The sequence below is a fragment of the Myxine glutinosa genome, chromosome 6 (assembly GCF_964187855.1).
Source record: "Myxine glutinosa chromosome 6, kmMyxGlut1.1, whole genome shotgun sequence".
In the NCBI taxonomy this organism is placed as follows: Eukaryota; Metazoa; Chordata; class Myxini; order Myxiniformes; family Myxinidae; genus Myxine; species Myxine glutinosa.
The window spans coordinates 62,222,221-62,241,450 of NC_136266.1; the positions used below are offsets into that span (position 1 = coordinate 62,222,221).

At 46.7% G+C, this 19,230-nt stretch overlaps 1 protein-coding gene across 5 annotated transcripts in view; it reads right to left on the reverse strand.

The window, feature by feature from the left end:
* LOC137429865 (uncharacterized) overlaps positions 1-19,230 on the reverse strand; it is an 80,232-nt gene that overhangs the window by 17,268 nt on the left and 43,734 nt on the right. For 3 of the 5 annotated variants that reach the window (XM_078779932.1, XM_068120190.2, XM_078779933.1), the window contains 2 exons: positions 15,222-15,332; positions 527-636 (listed from right to left, as the gene is read on the reverse strand). Coding sequence is in view for 4 of the 5 variants with exons in the window: in XM_068120190.2 (XP_067976291.2) it covers positions 569-636; positions 15,222-15,332 (179 nt within the window). In the remaining variant the exon portion in view is untranslated. Of the gene's footprint in view, positions 1-526; positions 637-2,238; positions 2,644-15,221; positions 15,333-19,230 lie in introns of those variants that run through there. The other 2 variants (XM_068120187.2, XM_068120189.2) reach the window with 2 other exon arrangements.

The following is a 19,230-nucleotide window of genomic DNA, read 5'->3' on the forward strand; positions in this document are numbered from 1 at the left end:
ATTCTAAACATGGATAAAACAGCTTTGGCAGATCATGATTATAGCCTCTGAAAATGGTAATCTAATCATCAATCCAATCCCTTTTACCTATAACATACTAAAAAGACCTCACAATAGACACTGTCATCAATTCATTAAAAATATACCAAATAGTGATATGTTGAACAATGTCAGGAAATAAACTCCAAACATACATTTCCCCTACCTCCCTATATATCAGCTTAATGACAGTTAATATTGCATTAATATGGAAATTGACATTTGTTTCTAATTTCAGAAGATACTTAATTATCTTACATTGGTTTAATTCAGAAAATCTAACAGAAATATACAATGCATATCAATCAATAAAATATTGAATGATTAAATAAATGAAATATACACTAAAAATAAAATGCACTAAAGAACAGGTGGTATATGGGAAGGAAACGATTCTCAGCATACGTCCATCACAAAGGGAATCTTTCACATCATTTGACCCTTCATCGCCTGCACCCTACACACAAGAGAAAATTTATTAATGTACCTTGCAAGATCTTTGCCTTTGAAGCTCTATCCTGTGCCCGCCTTATGGTCGTAATGTTGCAGAAATGCCGGTAACAGTCTGTGTGGTATCCTGGTTGACCACAATGTTTTCTAGATTGGAAAAAATAAGATAAAGTGTATAATAAGGAACATAGCTTTCAGGACCAGTTCGGTCCATTTTTAAAAATGAATTCATCTCATGCTGGAAATTGAGAGCGAGACATTACGTATGCTGTACACTATTGAGTACAGCTTACATCTCTTATGACAGGGCTAGTTGCTAGAACCATCGTATCCAAAAATCGACAAAATTTCACTGATTTATCATGGAAGTGTGTTGTTAAACACCATCATGGGGCATCAGAGTGTAACATCATCACCTCGTCAAATAATTTTTTCACACGACTGATGCGACAGATAAAAAGTAAAACATATCAAAAGACCAAGGTCTCGATCTATGCAACGTCAGATTTATTGGACTAGATTTGATGTGACAGATTCAACTTTGTAGCTGTGTTAACTTTCAAAGTTTTAGGTACCAATTGTTTTTCCTATTAGTGGCAATGCATTAGCCTATTACTATTAGTAACCTACACCCATATGCATTACCGGTAGATGACGAAGCTGCCATTACAATGTTGCAAACATATCAGCTGAGGAAGTTTAGAAGGCACATTTCAGAATTATTCTTGCAGCTCTTTTTAAACATTTATTCAGCTTCAGCATCGTATTGTGCGATTCGTACTGTCCTCCCTAAATACTACAACAATATTCTAGATGGCAAAACTAAGCTTGTAAAAAGAGTGTGCAGACTGCTTTGGGGAACACAGTCGCGAATTCTATTGAGCATAGCCAACTTAGAAGAAACAGTTTTCTTTACGTATTGAAACATGCGGGGTCCATGATTAGATCTAATTCTTATCTGTATCGGTAGTGTAGGTTTCTGTACAATCCAGCAAGGTTATCATGACTTGAGTTGTACCTGTGTACAGTGACTTGTGCTTGTGTGCAAATTGCTGATGTTGTGCCAAATTAGTCATAAATATAAAGCTTCGTTCAACTGGGATACATTTTATTTATCCAGCTCTCATATTGCTTCCACATTTGATGAGTATTTGACACATGTTATGTCCTTCCGGCAGGACATTTCATCCACAATTGCCGCTCCTCATCAGGACGGTGAACAGGCTTTGATGAGTAACAGAATAGAATAGAAAAGAATAGAATAGAATAGACTTGTGGACCGTGGGCGGTGTAATTGTCAACTGAATTTGATTGAATTTTTTACTTTCAATCAGGATTTAGTGTTCACACTGTTCTCGTGTTGATCTGATGATCATCGATCATGAGCAGAGAAGATAACACAGGTTGACAATGCTGATACTGATAGTGATACGTGATAGACCTTGATGAGTGTTACGTTGGTAACAAATCTTGCTGCCTTCTTTCTACTCAGCCACTGCTGGCCACTCTTTGTACTCAAAGCCGAGTCAGATCATACAGAAAGTATCCTGGCCTGACTCGAACCGAAGTTGAGCCTGGCTTGACTTGACAAGAGGAGGGTCGAGACTAGCTCCGACGGTCGGCGACCGACTATAGACCCCTAATTTATTTGTTTTAAAATACAAATTAGACCTAATAAACCATGACATTATACAACGAAATTGACTCTACCAAAATACACAATCTAAAACACTGTTTACGAAGGCCTACCGTGTGGAATGTCCACTTTCAACTTCACTTGATCCTGACCCATGGCGTGATTTAATGCGAGCACCATCCCGGTCGAATTCCAGACTTTCTGCATTCACAGCAATCGCACTTTCCGGGCTCCCATCCAACTCTTTCCACAGCTCGGCACATTCTTTGAATTTTTTAAAACTTTTCTCACTGAAAGAAAGAACCTTGCCATGCGTGTCTACTGTGTGCATGTAGCAAAATGCAGAAGATTTTCCTTCGGAATCTGCCTCAGACGACATGGAAGACACATACGGCATGTAGGTCGCCATGTTGTTTAGTATCGCGCAAATGTAACAAGAGGCATAATTGGTTAAGAGGAGATGGCGATTGCGGTTTCGCGTAAGACACGCGCTGTGATTGGTCAATATTTTGGATAGGAAAAGCTAATTTTTTGTTCGTTTTTTCTCATTTTCTCTCTTTTGTGCAAGTTATATTCTTGACGAGTTTCACAAACTTACTGAAATACATTTATATACATCATGTTAGGATATTATGTAGTTGCAGCACGGTGGTCACAAAAGTGAAAGATTTTCGGGGTCAGCATGCAGTCTACTGGCTAAATCACCTGAGTTCATCCCCACCGTACAAAGCAACATCAAGCTCACCCTGTTCAATACCCGGTCCCTCAACAACAAAAGCCTCATCCTGAACGACTACATTCTGGAAAATAAACTGGACTTTCTCTGTCTCACTGAAACCTGGCAACAACCTCTGGACTACTTCTCACTCAACCTCACTACACCCAATGGATATTCTTACATCAATAAACCACGCTCGGAGGGCCGAGGTGGTGGAATTGCCGTAATTCACCAACAGGACATCAAGACCAGCCTCATCTCCATCTCATCTGCTCCATCATTTTAACACCTGGCTTTTAAACTCTCTGGTCACACACAGTCAGTCATGGCTGTCGTCTCCCGCTCTCCCAAACCACACCCATCATTCCTGTCTGACTTCTCCTACTTTCTGACCCAGCTCTGTTCCCTCTCCCCCTCAATCCTCCTCCTCGGTGATTTCAATATCCACATGGACTCCAGTGACTCCACAATAACCACTGACTTCACTGATTTACTCACCTGCTTTAACCTCACTCAACATATCAACTTTCCTACCCATAACCGTGGGCACATTCTGGACCTTGTCTGCTCTACTGGATTAATTTTGCACCATCTCTCTGGCTCCGACCTCACCCTCTCTGACCACTTAGCCATCACTATGACCATCAACATCCCCACCCCAGCACCAAGGCATTATCGCACTATCAATTTCCGTAAGCTAAACACTCTTTCACCTAACTCATTCTCATCCACCCTCTGAAAAAATGTCCACTTCTCCCTTCGTTGACCTCCACACCCCTTCTGACCTCACTGACTACTACAACCACACTCTCTCCTCCTGCCTTGACCAGCTTGCGCCCGTGAAAACCAAAACAGTTTCTTTCACCCATTCTGCTCCCTGGTTTACCCCTGAACTCCGCCTGATGAAAACTCGTGCTCGCCAACTTGAAAGACCCCGCAATAAAACAGGTCTCACAATTCATTTCCAAGCCTACAAGGACCACCTACAACACTACAAAGATGCCCTCTCCTGCGCCCGCTTCGCCTACTACTCTCAAATTATCCACTCTGGCTCTGGAAACCCAAAAGCACTCTTCTCTACAATAAACAAACTCCTCAGCCCCCTGGACACCACCACCCAGTCATTCACAGTAGACAACTGCATCTCCTTCCTTTCATTCTTCCAAAGCAAAATTGACAACATCTACAGCAGCTTAACCACCACCGCACCTGCCCCCCCTCAAACCACCTGCCCCCCCCCTTATCATGCCAACCCCTGTCTCAGTTCTCCCCAGTCTCCCCTACTGACCTCTCTGAACTCCTCATAGGAATGAAAACTGCCACCTGCACTCTTGACCCCATCCCCTCCAGCTTTGTCAAGGCCTCCCTTCCTGCTCTCTCTCCACTTATCACTGCAACAATAAACTCCTCCCTGTCTACAGGCATCGTCCCACCATCCCTCAAAATTGCTGCTGTTACCCCCATTCTGAAAAAACCTGGACTCAACCCTGACACCCTAAACAACTTCAGACCCATCTCCAACCTACCCTTTCTGTCAAAAGTTTTGGAACGCACTGTAGCCACTCAACTTAAGCATCACCTCTCTGCCAATAACCTGTATGAAACATTTCAATCCGGATTCCGCTCCAACCACAGTACTGAAACTGCTCTCCTCAAAATCACCAAAGACCTTCTCCTCTCCTCTGACGCTGGCAACCTCAACATTCTCATCCTCCTCGACCTCAGCGCCGCCTTTGACACCATCAATCACACCATCCTCCTCACCCGACTTGAAACCACCTTTAACATTACCGGCACTGCCCTCTCTTGGATCAAATCATACCTCTCCGACAGACGCCCATTCATCTCCATCAATAACTGCAAATCCCCCACTGCTCCCCTCCCCCAAGGTTCAGTTCTTGGCCCCCTCCTCTTCATCCTGTACCTGTCCCCCCTTGGTCACTTAATCCGCCGTCATGGTCTTCAATTCCACTGCTTCGCCGATGACATCCAGCTTTTCATCTCCACCAAGTCCATCTCCACCACCACCCACTCTATCCTGACAAACTGCATCACTGAAATAAAATCCTGGCTTCAAATCAACTTCCTCAAACTTAACTATGATAAATCTGAAATAATCATCATTGGCCCAAAAACGCTCACCAAATCCACCCATAACTTTGCCCTCAACATCGACGGTTTCCCAGTATCCACCTCCCCTCACATCCGGAATCTTGGCATCATCTTGGACCAAACCCTCTCCTTTGACAAATACACTAAACAGATCACAAAGACAGCCTTCTTTCACCTGAAAAACATCGCCCGTCTCCGTCCATCCCTCTCCTCCACGGCTGCAGAAACCCTCATCCACGCCTTTATCACCTCCCATCTGGACTACTGCAACAGCCTCCTGTTTGGTTCACCCTCAATAATCATCAATAAACTCCAATACATTCAGAACTCCGCTGCCCATTTACTCACCCATTCCCGGACCCGTGACCACATCACCCCCGTCCTTTACAAGCTTCACTGGCTCCCCATCCCCCAGATAATCCAGTACAAAATCCTCCTCTTGACCTACAAAGCCCTCCATAACCTGGCCCCATCCTACCTGACTGACCTCCTCTCCAGCCACACTCCCACCCGCAACCTCCGCTCTGCTGGTACCAACCTCCTGACCCCCCCCCCCCCCATGCGGACCAAATTCAGATCCTGGGGGGACAGGGCCTACTCCATCGCTGCTCCCACCCTCTGGAACTCACTACCTCACACCATCAGAGACTCCTCCTCACTCACCACATTCAAAACATCACTCAAGACCCACCTGTTCAACACTGCATTCAACATTTAACCCACAGCATTTAACCCCTGACTATCTCTTCTCCTTCTCCTTCCTTTTGCTTTGATTATTTAGCTGTTGATTTTTGTCTCTTTGCACTTGTTTTTTTGTACGCTGTCAAAGCGTCTTTGGGCTTCTTGAAAAGCGCTATATAAAATAAATGTATTGTTTTGGAAATGAGGATTGTGTTTTTTTATTGTTGTATAAATTGTTGTAAAAATATCGCCCTCCTTCCTCCAGTTGTGTATAAAGGTCAAAGTGCGTCCCGTAATTAAGTCATAAACAATCACGTTTAGCCAATCATAGATTTTCTCCTTGTTGGTAGTTTATTTCCTTATTCTATGTAGGTTAAGGCTGTGTCTTCCATTAATTGACACTCCATTGCACCGAATTCAAATAGCTAGATCCCCTTTCATTTTCATTTAATAAAGCCTCAATTGCCAACTGCATTCGCCGCAGCTATTGGGCGGTTTTCACCGCGATTCCATTAGCCACGAGGTCGGCTTGGAAAAGAAGGGGGAGGAGCCGCCGAATCCAGGGCGTTGGCCGCCCCTAGTCATCAAGGGCGGAGCCAGAGAGCCCGTGCCGACCAATCAGGGCCGAGGCGAGCTCACCGATGGGCGTGTTCTAGAGGCCGGCGGCTTGATCGCCCGCGGGATATAAAAAGCGCACGCGCCTTTGAGAGGAGAGTCAGAGATACGGCAGAAGTGCCAAAGTGCCAAGTGCGAAGTGCCAAGTAGAACAAGTGCCAAGTGTGCAGTGCCAAGTGCGAAAGAACAAGTGAGAAGTGCCAAGTGCCAAGTGCAAAGTGCCAAGTAGAACAAGTGCCAAGTGTGCAGTGCCAAGTGCGAAAGAACAAGTGCGAAGTGTGAAGTGCGAAGTGCCAAGTGCGAAGTGCCAAGTGCCAAGTGCGAAGTGCCAAGTGAGAAGCGCCAAGAGAGAGTTACACAGAGGTGCCAAGAAAAGGTTCTAAGGAGCAGCTTTGGAGAGCGCACGGTGCACCGGAGGAGCTTCGCCGTGCAGTTTGGACCCGCGGCGGTTTGGCGATCCCAGCTCGAGTATTGACGGCGGCTGTCCGCTTCCAGCCCGACCGATCCCCGCTGAACCTTCCTCTCCCGCCAAGCTATTCCTCCTTCCGATCATTCCTGCCTGCAAATTCCCCATTCGTGTGAGTCCGTCTTTGTTTGTCTTGTCCTTGGGTTTCTAAGTAAGACTGCATAGGTAAGCTAGAATTTTCACTGTGTCTCCTTGATTTCTTCTGTAAATTATTTTATTATCCTTCCTTCTCCTTGGTTTCTTTTGGTTGTAAATAGCAAATAAATTATATTCGTATTTCCTACTTCTGTCTTCCTCTTCTTCACATCCGTGTCACCTTTGTCTTTTCCCCATTGAATATCTGTGGCACGATTTGGCCCACGTTTAAGGAATCGGGTCTTAGTCATTGTTAATAGTTCGGGCCGCGGCCGCCATCCGCTCCGCAAATCAACACCTTATCCGCGGTCCGTAACAATTGGTGTCAGGAGTGGGATTCGGACCTGAAGCGCGAATAGCGCGCTCAAAATTACGGGTGGCCAAAAAAATTTGTTTTATTTAAAATCTTAAATTTGGAAATCGTGCCATGGATAGTCAAGGCGGCGGGATGCCGGTGGGGGAACTAGAAGAGGGGTTAGAGGTAACCCAGGACCAGAGGGAGGAAATGGAGGAGAGCAATGGTGAGGTGGTTGTGGGGGTATCAGGTGCGCAAGATGGCGCCCTCGCGCACGAGGTTTCAGGCGCACAAAATGGCGCCTCGCACGAGCGCGCGGTAGCCGCGCCCGCTGCGCCAATGGGGGTGGTCCAAATGCAGGCCCTCATGGAGCAATTTATGGCACAAATGCAGGCGTCCCTCAACCTGCAGGGGGACAAATCAAGGGCGGAAATCAGAGACGGGTTAAGTAATATGGGAAATAAAATCGAGGGTTTAGACAACAAATTTGAGGGTTTAGACAACAAATTTGAGGGTTTAGACAACAAATTTGAGGGTTTAGACAATAAATTTGAGGGGTTAGACAACGGGATAAAAGAGGTGAAAAATGGGTTAGGGGGGTTAGAAAACAAGATGGAAAACAAATTGCGGGAAATAGGGGAGCAATCGGCCCGGGAAATTAAACAAATGGGAGAGCAGATAAAAGAGGTGAAAATCGGGGTAGAAACCAAATTGGATGCCCAGAGGGATGAGTTGGAACAGATGAGGGTGGCATCTACTAAAGAGATGGGAGAAATGGGAGAGGAGATCAGACGAGGTGTAAGCGAGGAGTTCTCGGGGGTACGCGAGGAGGTAAAGCAAGGTGAGAAGCATATGGAGAAAGAGGGGAGGAATAATACGGCTAGGTTACAGGGGGGCATAGAGGGTCTGACGAGGGGAGTAGAACAGCTGACAGTGGGACAAAAGGAACTCGTGGACCAAGTGGAAAAGAACACTGCAATAATCGGGGGGTTAAAAGCGACACAAAAAGACATCAAGAACGAATTGATAGCAACAAAGAAGGAATGTCAGATGGTACATGAAGGGTTGACGAAGAGGTTGGAAGAGGTGACGGAGGCAATGGAGACGAAGGACCGGGAGGTGAGGACGCACATAGAAACGGTCAAGGTGGCCTTAGAGGACGAAATTGAGGGGGCGCACCGGAAAATGAAGGAGGTAAAGGAAAAATTAGAGGAGGTGGAAGAGGGGGTGAGTGAAATTAAGGAGACGGAGGGAAACTAAAAAGGAGATAAGGGAGGAAGTGATGGAGTATGTGCAAGGTCTGTGTTCAAATCATGATGATATGCTCACTAACCAAATAAAGAGTTTGCAGGTGGCAGAGGAGGTGCGACGACGAGGTACCGAGGTGAGTGGCGATATACGCGGAAATGTATATGGTGTGAGAGGAGATTCAGTCGGCTTGGGGGTTAGTTTGGACCCGGGTGTTCATGAGAGGCCGCTGGTGAAGTGTGCGACAGGTACGGAGTGCGAAAGAGGAAGTGTGCGAGAATGTCCGACCATGGGGTGTGTGAGGAAAAAGTGCGCGCCGAGGAGTGAGTGTGCTGTCGAGAGTGAGTTGGTCGTAGCGCGTGTGCGGGAGGGCACATGGAAGCGTGGAGTGGGGAGTGTTACAGGGGATGTAACGGAAGCATGCACACCTGTGGTGAGTGTTATGGAGGGTGTAACGGGAGAGTGTGCGCAAAAGGATGCGCGAAAAAGGTGTGTAACGGACGGGTGCATGAAGGGTGAATGCGCGACCGAGAGTGGTGGTGAAAGTAGTAAGAGTGACACGGAGCGTGAGTTGGTTGTGGCAGGTGAGAGAGGATGTACACCTGGAATGGAAGGATGCACACCTGGAATGGTAGAGCGCGTATGGGAATGCACACTGGAATTGGTAGTGAGGCACGTGATTGGGTGTGCAAGTGAGTGCACACCCGTGGTTGTCACAGAGGAGGTGACCGAGGAGGGGGCGCGAAGAGGTGTGTTGGTGAGGTGTGCGAACGACGAGTGTGTGCAAAGGTGTGCGGTGGTCAGTTGTGTGACCAAGTCTGTAAGCGGAATGAGTGTACCTGGGTGTGTAAGAGAAGATGCAATGACGAAGAGCATGGGAACGGTTGGATGTATGAGCAAGGAACGGGCTGCGGGGTGTAAGCATGCGAGTGGAGCATCGACGCTAACCGGGTTAGCGGTTAGAACGACGTTTAGCCGAAGCGGGCCCTCGGTGCGTGCCGGGCAGCTTTGCGTGCCGCGGGAATCCGCGGGGATTGTGACCGCGGCGGTTTCGAAAGAACCGCCGTACGCGGTCCACGCCGGGCCGTGCTCTGAACGGCCGCATCCGTGCTCCACTAAGCGGCGCGGGCGGCCCGATAGGAAGGGTCGTCATGGCGACCCCTTTTTGTTGAGGCGTTCCGGCAGGGCGAGATCGGGCCATTGGACGGCTCCGTGCCGAGATGGTGCGTTGGATCTCGGCCCGAGTAAACCTTGCCTGCACCGAATGCCGGACGGATCCAACCGCCGGCACCAAGCAACCCGCATTCATTGCTCGGCTGTGCGAAGCCGGGCTTTAGAAGTGAATTGGCGCACCGAGAGGCTCAAGTGAGTAGACGTGTGATGAGGATAGTGTTTTGGACCCGAAATAAAAAAGCAAAATTTAATGATTGGCAAGGATTGGCAGAGTGATGATTGGCAGATGATTGGTAGTGATTGGCAAATTTTTAATTAGCTGGAATTGAGTGCAAAATTGGTAGTGGAAGATACCCGATGTGATGGGATGGCAACTCTGCCATCTCTCACAGCGGGGGCAAAGGAGCAATAGTTATGGGGTTGGCAGTGAAAACTAGCCCGGGAGGGTTAGGATAATGATAGGGATCTAGAGAAGATGACCTTAGGTAACGGTAAGATTAGGTAGTGACAATGATATCGGTAGTGGGGACGCAGGTAGATTAGTTTGAATGATAATGACGAGGGAGCGCAATAGTTTAAAGGGACGACTGGGAAGCGCAAGTTCCAGAGGGGAGTAGTTAGATGAGATGATGCCGTGTGTTTGAGGATTGGAAGTGTATTGAGCAGGGTATGAGTAAATGATTGTGAGTGTGAGTTGTAGTGAGATTGCACAGGTGTGCAACTGAACAGGTGGATGGAGCAGTCAGTGTATGAGTGAGTGATAGTGATCTGAGTTGTGCTGACCAAATGGTCCAGGAAGGAAGGAGGGTGCAGGTGGCACCAGGTGATTGCACAGGTGTGCAACTGCAGGTGAATGGAGAATGGTTGTGTGAAATACATGGAGTGTGGAATATATGGAGTATGGAATGGATGGTCGTGGAGTGAGTATGGTGGAAACTGTGGAGTGGAGTGGATGGTGCGAAGGTGTGGATGGGGGAAAGGAGGATGGACCCCATCACGAATACCCGGGGAGGGTAGTGTAAGTGTTAGGTAGAGGGTACAGGTAAATTGTGGTTGGATATTGGCATCTGTGGTGCGTGTGGAAGAATGGTACTTGGATGGGTGCATTAGTGTTGTGGAAATGGCTGGGCGTGTAGCCTGTTAGTGTGTGTAGTTGGTTGGGCACTCCACCACTGTGAGGATGTCGGCCAGGTGAGGCCGCAGGTGGGCTCTGGGAGCCGTTAGAGTTGTGGATGGGGCCCGAGGATCCGGAGGACGGACCCGGGTAGCCCAGTGCCAGAGGGCACCGAGTGGGGAGAGCACCAGAGGGCCTTCCCCAGTAGATAGGTTAGGGTGAGGAGCTAGGTAAGCTCGGGTGGCAACTACAGTGGTGGAGGTGTGCAGGTGGGTAGACCTGCTGGGAGAGCTACACGACTCAGCCCTGAAATTGTGCAAGGGCACAGGGAGTTGCATCAGGGGAGTGAAACCCCAAATTGAGGAAGCACCACAGTTTGGTCAATGGGAATTTGGTTCTTAAAACCACATCGAGTAAGATGGCCAATGGTTTGGCAGGGAAAGACCCCGGGTAGTGTAAAGTGTGTTAAAGTCATTTAGGAAGTAGTTAGGATTAAGAATCTCCTCGCACCATCTACATCCACTCACCTGGGATGACGTACCTCCACACCATGCCAGGTTGTTTTTATTATTTTATTTTGATGCAACTGTTTGGATTGTGAGACGCATCATGACGTGGGTGTGACATTGTGCTGTTGTTCCATCTCTTCCTCCTTATGAGGATTGATGATGAATTGGGTGATGGCAAATTTTGGATTAGTGGGAGTGAAGACGAATTTGGTGTAGGAGAGATATGGGGAGACGTGACAGTAGTGACGAATTTGTAAATGTGTAGATTGTTGTAAATATGGGGTAAGGGCAAGGGTAGAGTAGGTGACAGGGGGAGTGATGTACGGTAGGGACGAGCTTTTCTCCGCTCCGTCTCCATACGCACCTCGCCTTGCATTGCCTTCATTGATGTGTACCCTTGTGACCTTACCCCTCGCTCATCTGTCTTTTCCCCCCCCACCCCCCTTGTCTCCCACACGAGGACTGTGCGCCATTGGGCGCCGAGGGGAGCGTGCGTGAGTCCGCCATTGTGCGCCCGAAACTCTCGCAACCACAGCTGTCTGCATCGATGCACCACCTTATGGACCACATGTATGTGGCTGAGCACCACTGATGGACCACATGGGTTGGGGCATGGCCCCTCTGCTGGAACCGGCCATGAAGGCCCGATATCTTGCTGGTGGACCTTGGTCACAGGGCACCTATGCCCCACAGGTGAACCACACTAGTCGGCCCTGTGGGCCATAAATAAATAAAAATGGACACGTTTGGTGCATTTTATTTTATGTGCAAATAGGCCGCCAGCAAAGAAGATGACAACACCAGGAAGATAACAATAGCCAGCAGAGGGAGCCGAAGAGGAAGACCAGCACCAGGGTTTGTTGTTTTTATTTTTATTGAACTGTGGTGACTGTGCACTGATTGGTGCTTGAGGGTGTGTTGGTGTGTTGTGGGTGCTTTCATGGTGCATCGATGCAGGGCAGACTGTCTCCCCCCCCAAAAGAACGATCACGGGTCCTGGGTTGCGTTTTGTAAATAAAGTAGAGTCATTGTAAAGAATGCGCCCCCACCGTAAATGTATAGTTTGAAGACGATTCCGCAATTCGGTTAGCTGTGGGCGTGAATCTGTTAGGCAAGGTGCAATGGAGCAGCGGGAAATATTTATTTATGTTTTAAAACTGTCACACTCAGGGTCAGGTTAAATGTAGAGGGAACTACACCTACGTGCCACACTAAACGTAAAGGTAATAGGCCCGAGACGTGCCTAAGAGGAGGAGGGTGCAGTGTTGTGGAAATGAGGATTGTGTTTTTTTATTGTTGTGTAAATTGTTGTAAAAATATCGCCCTCCTTCCTCCAGTTGTGTATAAAGGTCAAAGTGCGTCCCGTAATTAGGTCATAAACAATCACGTTTAGCCAATCATAGATTTCCTCCTTGTTGGTAGTTTATTTCCTTATTCTATGTAGGTTAAGGCTGTGTCTTCCATTAATTGACACTCCATTGCACCGAATTCAAATAGATAGATCCCCTTTCATTTTCATTTAATAAAGCCTCAATTGCCAACTGCATTCGCCGCAGCTATTGGGCGGTTTTCACCGCGACTCCATCAGCCACGAGGTGGGCTTGGAGAAGAAGGTGGAGGAGCCGCCGAATCCAGGGCATTGGCCGCCCCTCGTCATCAAGGGCGGAGCCAGAGAGCCCGTGCCGACCAATCAGGGCCGAGGCGAGCTCACCGATGGGCGTGTTCTAGAGGCCGGCGTGATCGCCCGCGGGATATAAAAAGCGTGCGCAGAAGCCTTTGAGAGAGTCAGAGATACGGCAGAAGTGCCAAGTGCCAAGTGCGAAGTGCCAAGTAGAACAAGTGCCAAGTGTGCAGTGCCAAGTGCGAAAGAACAAGTGAGAAGTGCCAAGTGCGAAGTGCCAAGTGCGCAGTGCCAAGTGCGCAGTGCCAAGTGCGAAAGAACAAGTGCGAAGTGCCAAGTGCGAAGTGCCAAGTGCCAAGTGCCAAGTGCCAAGTGCCAAGTGAGAAGCGCCAAGAGAGAGTTCTAAGGAGCAGCTTTGGAGAGCGCACGGTGCACCGGAGGAGCTTCGCCGTGCAGTTTGGACCCGCGGCGGTTTGGCGATCCCAGCTCGAGTATTGACGGCGGCTGTCCGCTTCCAGCCCGACCGATCCCCGCTGAACCTTCCTCTCCCGCCAAGCTATTCCTCCTTCCGATCATTCCTGCCTGCAAATTCCCCATTCGTGTGAGTCCGTCTTTGTTTGTCTTGTCCTTGGGTTTCTAAGTAAGACTGCATAGGTAAGCTAGAATTTTCACTGTGTCTCCTTGATTTCTTCTGTAAATTATTTTATTATCCTTCCTTCTCCTTGGTTTCTTTTGGTTGTAAATAGCAAATAAATTATATTCGTATTTCCTACTTCTGTCTTCCTCTTCTTCACATCCGTGTCGCCTTTGTCTTTTCCCCATTGAATATCTGTGGCACGATTTGGCCCACGTTTAAGGAATCGGGTCTTAGTCATTGTTAATAGTTCGGGCCGCGGCCGCCATCCGCTCGGCAAATCAACACCTTATCCGCGGTCCGTAACAGTATTATTATATTATTATTATTAATTAATTGTACAGCATCGGTTGTTCCTAAACTTAAATAATTTAAAGGATTGTTGTAAATGATGTTAATTTTACAACGTCCCATATTCAACTTTATTTAAATTGTAAACCTCAAACTTCGTTTCTCCACCTAAAGCAAGAACCTTAACCCGTAAGCAACTGACTAGTTTCCCGACTGCATGGATCATCAGCTGGGCACCGTTCTTCCTCGAGGTTTCAATCCTTTCAGCCCAGGACCTCTCCAAATGGCGGATCCACAACCTCGATCATGGATCCACATCAATTGATGGTAAATCAGTGGATCCACAACCTCAGTTGCGTCCAGGCAGTCCGTCAACCCATCAATGCAACATCACTTATTCCAACTTTACTTGCAATAGGATTTAATGTGTTATCATATATTTATAACTTCCCTTACACACTCCATAATATGATAATATCATTAAATCATTCACATCTTACCCTTAAACACATCAATCGACCAAACAGCATGACCACACCACCTACCTTTTGTATCAAACTCTATTTTGAATGTTCAAACTGTCATTTATAACGGTTTTTGGCATGCTGCCGTATCCTAGCAACCACTGATTCCTAGCAACATTAATTTGTCGTATATTTAATTATTATATTGTACTGTATTTACATAAAGATCTCATGAATAATATTATATTGTACTGTACTTGTATTATATTGTACTGTAATATAATATTAGATTGTACACTTTGAATGTTCAATTGTCACACACACACACACACACACACACACACACACACACACACACACACACACACACACACACACCGTACTTGTAAGTACTTGTAAAAGGTATTATATTTGAAGTGAAACCTTAACCTGAGAGCAAGTGACTGATTTTTCAATTGCCTGGATCAATTGGGCACCGATTTGCAAAGCGGTTTTGATCCTTTCAGCCCAGAAACTCTCCAAGCGGGGGATCCACAACCCTGACCACAGGTCCACATCAGTATATTACTCATCAATGGGCCCACAACCTCAAACTTGTGCCGAGGCAGTCAGTCAACACAGCAATGCAATATCCTTATTCAAACATATTTAATTATTACTATTATCTTCAGTATTACCACATACTAACTTAAATCATACATCACTTTTGTGGAATTTTCTGCACAAACCATCCAATCATGTTCTTGTCTCCACTCCTATAAAAGTGGTGAGCCATGACCATTTCATGTTATCCACTATTCCTATTCCAAATCTTTTTTTCCTCTCACTGTTTCTCCACATTTGCCCTGTTTATCAGCTTTTTGTGGCTACTTGGCCCACTTGCTTACCTTGTCCTGTCTTCACGTCCATACTTACACTGCCTATGTTTGTTTTCCCTTCATTCCATCACCATGTTAATGTCACCAATCCATCACTTAGATTTTGTTATTAAAAACGTAACAATTGTAGGTTTCTGCTCACCAGTTTCAGAAGATGAACCACTGCCATTTACTGTAAAATCTGGATCTTCATCATTGCTATAATCTGACTCTTCATCACTGCTATTTCCCATATCATCTGGATCTTCATTACCTGCACACAACCCATTGTCAGTCATTTGCAAGGACAACAGTTACAATCTTGTTAACCATTTTGACATTTGTTCATGTTAAAAGTTTATATGTTAACTACTCACGAAATAATGTAAACCTGTCATATCCACAATTGCCATGCCCGACATTTATATGGCTAAAACATAAACTTCCGGGAGTATGCGAGGCAGCGCTTCATTGCCTATACACTGCCCAAAAAATGGGAGAGTTTTCCACGAACTGTTCCGCAGGTCCCTGCTATTATCTGGGTAAATTCAAATGCCAATTTTCCCAAACTAATACCGATTTTCATTGAACAGTGGCTCCTGGAAAGAGCAACAATGGTGTTGAATTTTCTCCATTTGTACACTATTTGCCTACAGTGGATGGGTGGAGCCCAACATATTTAGAAATGGTTTGTAACCCTTTCCAGACCGAAGAGCATCAGCAATACTTTCTGAGGTAATCAGAAACCTCTTTTAATTGGGAAATGACACGCTTCCACAAACCTGTGTAGTGAAGACCAGACTGATGGTGAGGAAGAAAGTTTATGTTTTAATTTAGGACAGGGCCACCCAAACTCACTCCTGATTGTCATCCCATTGATTGAAACACCTGACTGTAATTACCTCAATTGAGCTGATTAACCTAGAGGTTCACGTACCTTTTACCCACAAAGAAATTGAACGTTGGATCATTTTGCTCAATGAACAAAATAAAAAAGTATATTTTTTGTGTGCTATTTCATTAATCAGGCTCTCTTTATCGATTAATTAGGACTTGAATGAAAATCTGATCATATTTTCGGTCAAATTTATGCAGAAATACAGAAAATTCTAGAGTTTACAGAATTTTTTCTCAAGACTATATGTAAATTATGCGAGTTTCTGAGATCCAGACCAGTGACTTTTTTTCTCGCTTAGATGGGAGTATGCTTCGATGACAACTGGACACAATAAGGGACTTACCAATCTGCTTGTACTCATTTTGCTGACCTTGGAAGGATGAAAGGAAGAGTCAACCCACTTTTTTTCCTTTTTTTTATGCAGGATCGAGGCTCGTGAAAGAGCTAACATTTATCACACAAAAAATCTAACAGACACACAAAACATATAATAAGGGGAGCGGTAGACAAGATGGGGAGAGAAGGGGAAGCACACAAACACAACATTTGAGAGCAGCGACATCGGGAGATCTGTGGGAGGGAGAGGGCTTGGGGGGAGGAGGTGTGGGAATGGGTGTGGGGGGTGGGAGACGTATAAAACACAAGGACACTGCAAGGACTTCCAGGAAAGAAGTTGGTATTGGTATTTCAAAAAAGTGGATCTGGGGTGAAATTAGCAGGGGTAGAAAAGATCAAGGTTTTGGTAGGGGAAGATAAGAGATGGTGGTGAACAGCTGTTTTAAAGACCTGGAGGGAGGAGTGGGATTGAAGAGAGTGAGGGAGTTTGTTCCAGAGGCGGGAGAAAAGAGGAATGAAAGAGTGAAGGTGAGCTGAGAGTCTTGATTTTGGCAGTTTAACCATAAGAGGGTTGCAGGCAGATGTTGTGCGACCTGCAGGAATATTTGGGGGACAGAGCCCAGAGAGAGCTGGGGGAGCAAGGCCGGAGAGGAGTCAGTAGAAGACAGAAAGACTACCGACCTGCCTGCGGTGAGTAAGTGAAAGGCCCTCGGAGTTAGCTTCATCGCGGGAGATTCCAATGATTCTGAAAGCTTTGGTTTCAACAGCGTGAAGACGAGCTGGGTGTGAGGCAGGGGCACCGACCCAGAGTGAAGAACAGTATTCCATTGAGCTGCAGATGAAAGCCTTGTATGTGGTGAGGAGCTCAGGTGTGCCAAGGAAGGACTTCGCACGACGGAGGATGCCCAGTCGGCGACTGGCTTTGGAGGCCAGATTGGAAATGTGGCTTTCCCAGGAAAGATCATGGCAGATAGTGAGACCCAAAAGCTTGAGCGACAGAACTTCTTGGAGAGGATTGTTCAGAAAGTAGATGGGAGGGCTGTCCAGTCGGTCTTTTCGGAGAGACATAGTAAGAGTGTGTGATTTGTCAGGATTGAAAGACATGTTCCACTTGTTTGACCAGTTTGTGATTTTGTCCAGGTCTGCAGAGAGTGAGGAGGCTGCAGACTGTCGATCTGAGGGATGAGGAATGGAGCGGCAGAGAGTGGAGTCATCAGCAAAGAGATAGAGAGGATTTTCAAGAGAGTCAGAGAGATCATTGATGAAGACCAGAAAAATCACAGGGCCCAGAACACTGCCTTGGAGAACTCCAGCCTGAACAGGAAGGGGAGATAAGAGAAACCCATTCAGGGCCACACGTTGACTACGACTAGAGAGGAAGTCCGCAAGCCATGCGTGGAGATTTCCATGGATGCCATAGGAGGAGATTTTGGTGAGCAGAGCGGGGTGCCAGACCGTATCGAAGGCATGTGATATGTCAAGGGAGACAGCTCTAATTTCCTATTTGGCATTGAGGACCTCCATCCATTGTTGAGATAGCAGAAGCAGCATGTCCAGAGTAGAGTGACCTGGTCTGAAACCAAATTGATGGTCTGAGACCAAGCCATTGGAGAAGAGGAAAGATTTGATATCCGAAGCAATGATGGATTCCATGACTTTGCTGATAATTGGGAGAGGGCTGATTGGTCTGTAGTTGCAAGGATCTGTTTTTGCACCTTTTTGTGTAAATCAGTGATGTTGGCTGATTTCCAAGCTGATGGTAGATGTCCTTGAGCAAAAGCGAGGGTGAAGAGAACAGAGTGAGGGAGTGAAAGCGCGGCAGTGCAGGATTTTACGACCCGAAGGCTGATGCTGTCAGGTCCAGATGCAGAATCAGAGTCGAGGGTTGACAGAAACTTCTCCACATTGTCAGGAGAAAAGGACACAGAGTGCAGCAGCAGCTGGGTACGACTGGGCATGGTGGGTACAGAGAGGGATGGGTTTGGGACACAAGATTTAGAGGCAAACACAGAGTTGAGGCATTCAGCTTTTTCACTTGCGGAGTCAGCTCTGTAGCCGTTTGAGGTAAGGGAGGGGATGGAGGGGGAACAAACACCAGAAACAGATTTGACCAGATGCCACGAGGATTTGGAAGAAGGAGACAGGTTTGAGAGTTCGGTCTTGAGAGAGGAGAGATATTGTTTCCTGGCTCTCCTGAGGGTAGACACACACTTGTTTCGGACTTTGTGAAAGGAAATGAGATTTCCTTCCGTTGAATTTGCTTTCCAGGAGGCAAAGGCAAGTTGTTTCTGGGCAACTGCCTCACCACAATATTCCGTGAACCATGGACGGGAGGAAGGGTATGACAACTGAAGACGAGATGGGATAAATCTGTGCATGAGAGAGAGAGCAGTTTACTTTGGAAGAATTCCCAGGATGAGTTGATGTCAGAGGTGTTGGAGATGGGAGACCAGTCCAGAAGATTGATGGCTGCTTGAAGACCGTGTCAGTTGGCCTGAGTAAAATGCCAGACTCGTCGACGCTGAGGAGGCTCTCTGAGAATGGTCAGAGAGATGTCCACTTTAACAAGCACATGATCAGATGAGCCAATTGGAGCAAAGAGAAGAGCAGCAGACATTTGCAGGGAAGTTCGTCATAACCAAGTCTAGAAGAGAATATGCTCCGTTGACTGAGATCCGGGTCGGGAAATTGAAAGATTGTGTCAGTCCCAGTGAGTCGCAGAAGTCCTTTGCTGAGGAGCCATGGCTGGTGAGAGAGGTACCCACACCCAGCCAACTGGCATGGTGACAATTGAAGTCACCACATATGAGGAAGAGAGAGTTGGGATGAGTCGATAGATGTTGGTCCATACCTGATTGATCTTAATTATACCTGATCCTGTAGGGCTTTTACATTTAGATCCATAACTTTATTTGGAAGTTGTTTGGAACTTGTAATC